Below are 5,452 nucleotides of genomic sequence, written 5' to 3' on the forward strand. Positions count from 1 at the left end.
TTCATTAAATTTTTTTTGGGGGGTGAGAACACTTGATATCTACTTTCTTAGGAAATTTCAAGCATCTGATGCCATATTATTAACAGTCCCTAGTGGTACATTCCACTCCTTATAACTGAAAGTTTGTATCCTTCGTAAAGTTTATACCATCGCCTCTCCATCACACCCCTTCCTGAGTTTCTCGCAACATCCTTCTCTTTGCTTTTATGAGTTAGCTTATCTATCTATCAATCATCTTTCTATCATCAATCAATCAATCTAATCTATCTATCACCAGGGATTGAAGCCAGGGGCGCCTAACCATGGAGCCACATCCTCAGCCCTTTTATCTTTTATTAGAGACAGGGTCTCACCGAGTTGCTTAGGGTCTCCCTAAGTTGCTGAGGCTGGCTTTGAATTTACAATCCTCCTCCTCGGCCTCCTGAGCTGCTGGGATTACAGGCGTGTGCCACTGTGCCCGGCTCTGTGCTTCTTGTTGCGTCCTTTCCTTTGGCTTGGCAGTAATGATGGGCTGGTAGATGAAGTTTAGAAAGATTCTCTTTTCTACACACTTTTGGAAGAGTTTGCGTGTGATTGATGTTGATTCTTTAAATGTTTGGCAGAATTTACCTGAGAAGCCATCTGGTCCTGGGGTTTTCTTTGTTGGGAAGTTTTTTTTCTTTCTTTTTTTTTTTTTTTTTTGCTCAATAAACTGATCAGATTTAATTTCTATGAAAAGTCTACCAAGATTTTTTTGTAATATTGAAAAAACTTATCCCAAAATGAATATGGAAAGTTAAAGGAACAAGAAATGCTAATGAGTTTTAAATAAGAATAATCACTTTACCCAGTTTTTGAAGAATTACAACTCAGCTACAGTAATCAATACACAGAAACCAAGAAAATCTCCACATTAGGTTTTTAAAACCACATGAAGAATCAGGAGAAATGGCACATGCCAGTAATCCCAGTTACTGGGATCCAGGAGGATCACAAGTTGAAAACCATCCTGCGTAACTTAGATCTGGGTGTAGTTCCAAAATAGAGCACTTGCCTAGCATGTGTGAGGCCCAAGGATTGATCACTAAAACCAACCCCCCCACCAAAATAAAAACAAAACACATGTATGTAAAAAAGGAGTCCTTTTTTTTTTTTTTTTCAAAGTCAACCCTTAAATAGTTTTGTTTTTGTGTTTTTTTAGTGCCAAAGATTGAACCCAAGGGCACTTAACCACCAACCCACATCCCCAGTCCTTTTGTATATTTTATTTAGAGACAGGGTCTTGCTGCGTTGCTTAGGGCCTTGCTAAGTTGCTGAGGCTGGCTTTCAACTCATGATCCTCCTGCCTCAGCCTCCCGAGCTGCTGGGATTACAGGTATGAGTGCCACTGCACCTGGCTCAAACCTTAAATAGTCTTAACTGGAAAATATGATTCATACGTGAATTCTTATTGCCTTAATACAAAATACTTAATGGCCCGAGCCCCCTTATTTCTCATGAAGTCAAGGTCCTCAAGACTAAAGAAACATTATGGAATACAGAAAACATAAAGTGAGAGTTTGCAGACCTCCCCTCAAATAACTTTCCTGATAGTGGACACCAAGGAATATATATACAAGACACACACAAAAAGGGTCAAGGCCTTTGACCTCTGAAACTACACTCCCCTTGCCCCTGATAATCTAGAAATTAACGATAAAGTGCCACAGGTTTGGCAGAAAGTCTGAAAAGACCTGTGTTTGTGTTTCATCATCTTCTACATCCCCTCCTTTAAAAAATGATTCCTGAGAAAACACAGCACTGTAAACGAGGGGGAAGGTATAGGTGACGGTTGTCCTATGTCCAGGGGTCTCCTGGATGGACTCAGAATAAGGCTCTGGGCTGGGCCCATTTCCACCTGAGTCTCCAGATAACACATAACGTTTCTCATAGTGAAGACACTTGTGCGGTTTCTCTTTGGTATGAGCCATCAGACGCTGAGGACGATGTTTCCTCCGGCAATAGATTTCCCTTGGTGGTTACATTCAAAAAGTCTTTCCCCATGAGGAGTTCTCGGAGGGTAACGGAGGCGTGAGTGCGTGTGAAAGGCGGCCCCTCCTCTGCCACACCGACCGGGCTCCTTCCAGTGTGCATCCTCTGGTGCTGAGTGAGGGAGGAGCTGCGGCTGAAGGCCTTGCTGCACTCGCTGCACTTACAGGGCTTCTCCCCCGTGTGGATGATGGCGTGCCGGATGAGGTTTGTGCTCCAGCAGAAGGATTTCCCACACTCCATACATTCAAAAGGCTTCTCCTCACTGTGAATCTGCTTGTGCCGAGTGAGGCCTGACATGCGGGCAAAGGCCTTCCTGCACTGCACACACTCGTAGGGCTTCTCTCCGGTGTGGATGCTGAAGTGGCGAATGAGGTCCTTCCGGTTGGTGAAGGCTTTCCCACATTCCTTGCACTCGAAGGGCTTTTCTCCAGTGTGGGCCCTTTTATGCACGATGTACCTGGAGCAGTGGGTGAAGGCCTTCCCAGTCACCGCACACAAAGGGCTTCTCCCCGCTGTGGATGCGCTGGTGCTGGGTGAGGTAGGACCTGTGGTTGAAGGCCTTCCCGCACTCCAGGCACTCATAGGGCCTCTCCCCCGTGTGGATCATCTGGTGCTGCAGCAGGTGCGTGCTCTTGATGAAGGTCTTCCCACACTCCGTGCACTCGTAGGGCTTCACTCCAGAGTGGATCTTCTCGTGTCCAGCAAGGAGGTGTTTCTTGTTAAACACTTTCCCACATTCGTTGCATTTGAAGATATTTTCCTCCTCATCCTGTACAATCCTTGAACCTGGGTCCTCAGCTGCCTCTAAAACACCATGTCCAGGGGTAACTGTCCCAGGAAGCTTCTCCTGCAGCTCTATGCCTGGTCTCAAGAGTCCCTCCTGCACTGCAGATGGCCCGTCCTGACCCCTGGCTTCCACCAGCTGGGAGCACCCTGCGGCCCCTTGTGTTAACAGTCCCTGGAGCGGGGCACCTTCAGACAAGCCTGGCCCACAAGTAGTAGGTTTGGTGGCTTTAGGTTTTCCACTGTCACCTGGACACGTGCTCTGGGAGAGGTCTATCACCACCGTCCATAGCTGCTGCCCATGCTCCAGCTGGAAGATCAGCTCAGGGTTTGGAATAGGACACCCCAGGGAGACCAGGAGCCCACAGTTTTCCAGCATCACCTCCTGGTACAAGGTCCTCTGAGCTGGGTCCAGCTGTCCCCACTCCTCCTGGGTGAAAGTCACAGCCACATCCTCGAAGGTCACAGACCCCGCGGCGCGCTCCTGACGGGCCCTCGGGCCGGCGCGGCGTTGGAGGCGGGCGAGGCGAGGCCCGCGGGCGGCCAGGACACACGCCGCAGGCGGACGGGCGGAAGGACGGTGCGGGCGGCGAGGCCCACAGGACCGCAGAGACCTGAGCGCAGAGACAAACGCGCCGGCCACCGCCCGCAAGTCCGCCCCGCGCCGCCGGAAAGCCGCGGGTCCGGGCGGTGATTCTGTTGGGAAGTTCTTGATGACTCCTCCACCCTCCCGACTCATTGTGGGTCTGTTCGGGTTTTCTGTTTCTTCTTGATTTGTCCTTGGCAGGTCGTTTGTAGGAATTCGTTAATTTCTTTGAGGTTGCCCGCTTTATTGGCAGATACTTGCTCAGAAGAATCTCCTGATCCTTAGGGTTTCTGCCCTATCTATTGTAATGTGTCTTCTTTCATTTATAATTTCATTTATTTGAGTCCTCTCTTTTTTTCTTGACTATTCCAACCAAAGTCTTCTTAATTAAAAAAAAAAAAAAATCAGCCCCTGATTTCACTGATCTTTTCCATTGTCTTTCTAATCTCTATTTCACCTCTTTCTGCTCTATTCTTCGTAGTTGCCTTCCTCCTGCTGCTGTTGGCTTTAGCTATTCCTTCTTTTCCTAGTTCCTTGAGGTGTGAAGTTCGCTCGTCTACTGGAGAACTTTCTTTTTTCAACAAAGGTACGTAGCACTGCCCACTCTCCTCTTAGAACCGATTTTGCTGCACCCCATGGATTTGATGGGCACGTTTTCTGTTTTCATTTGTCTCAAGGTATTTTTTTGGTCTCCCTTCTGGTTTCTTCTTGGACCCATTGGCTATTCAGGAGTATGTTGTTGAAATTCCATGGACTTGGGGCTTTCCCGTTTTTCCTTAGGGGACTGTTTTGTAGTTTCAGACCGTCATGGTTGGAAAAGAGACTTGCTATGATTTCAGTCCTACATTTGCTAAGTCTTGTTTTGTGGTCCAGTACACGTATCCGTGTCCTGGAGACTGTTCCGTAGGCACCTGAGAAGAACAAGCGTTTTCCCCTGGTGGAGGGAGTGGCCTACATTTAGCCAAGCCCTTTGGTCTCAATGTTACCAGAGTCCATGGTTTCCCTATTAATTTCAGTAGGGATGCTCTATTCCTTGTTGAAGGGGGAGTGTAGGTATCCTCCGAGATTACATATTCAGGTGCTTCAACGCTGAGTGCACCCATACTTATAATTTTTATATCCTCTTGACTGATCGGACCCTCTATTCTTATATAGAATAGACCATTGGTGTGTCTTGTGACAGGTTTGATGGAGGTCCTTTTTTTTTCTGATACAAATATCACCATCCCTGCTCCTTTTGGTTTCCATGTGCATGAGATGTGTTTCTGTAGGCCTTCACTCTCACCCTATGTGTGTCCTTAAAGCTAAGTCTCTTACAGGTATTATATTGTTGGGTCTCTTTTTTATTTTTTGAAAATCCATTCAGCCACTCTGTCTCTTGAAGAGTTTAATCCATTTACATTTAAAATAATCAATACGTAACGACTCACTGTTGCTAACTGTTTTCTGGCTGGTTCGTAGTTTTTACTTCTTTCCTCTTTTGCTGTCTTTCTTTGTGATTTGTTGACTTTCTTTTAAAAAATTTCTTTTAGTTGTTGATGGACCTTTATTTTATTCATTTATTTATTTGTGGTGCTCAGATTCGAACCCAGTACCTATGTGAGGCAAACACTCTACCACTGAGCCACAACCCCAGCCCTTGCTGATTTTCTTTTGTAGTTAGTCATATGATTTTATTCCTGACTCTATATTTTGTGTGTCTACAAGAGGTTGTTTTCTTTGTCATTATTATGAGGTGTACATAAATACATTGTAGTCTTAAGTCTGTCTTAAGTTGGTAACAACTTAAATGCAATTGCACATAAAAACTCCACACTTGCTTTTTCTCCTCTTGTATTATGTTGTCGATGTCATATCTTCGTATGTTGTGTATTGAGAACAAATTATTGTAGCTCAGGTTATTTTTAATAATTTTGTCTGTTAACTTTAATACTCGAGTTAAAAGTGATCTATATGCTGCCATTACAGAAGTTGAGTACTTTGAATTTAACTTGTGTTTACTTACTTACAAACGTATTTTTACTTTCATAGGATTTTATGTTGTTCCTGAGTGTCCATTTGTTCTAACTTGAA

General features: G+C 45.3%; 1 protein-coding gene across 1 annotated transcript; it reads right to left on the bottom strand.

Annotated features, from left to right (window-relative positions):
* Positions 1-1,905: 1,905 nt before the first annotated feature.
* On the bottom strand, positions 1,906-3,532 carry LOC306650173 (uncharacterized protein; the record flags this gene model as incomplete). The annotated part of the gene is made up of 2 exons (XM_079121999.1): positions 1,906-2,415; positions 2,468-3,532. 2 exons carry the CDS (start codon positions 3,530-3,532, stop codon positions 1,906-1,908), a joined length of 1,575 nt encoding a protein of 524 aa, XP_078978125.1.
* Positions 3,533-5,452: the final 1,920 nt, after the last annotated feature.

The sequence above is a fragment of the Sciurus vulgaris genome (genome assembly GCF_902686455.1).
Source record: "Sciurus vulgaris genome assembly, chromosome: 18".
Classification (NCBI taxonomy): Eukaryota; Metazoa; Chordata; class Mammalia; order Rodentia; family Sciuridae; genus Sciurus; species Sciurus vulgaris.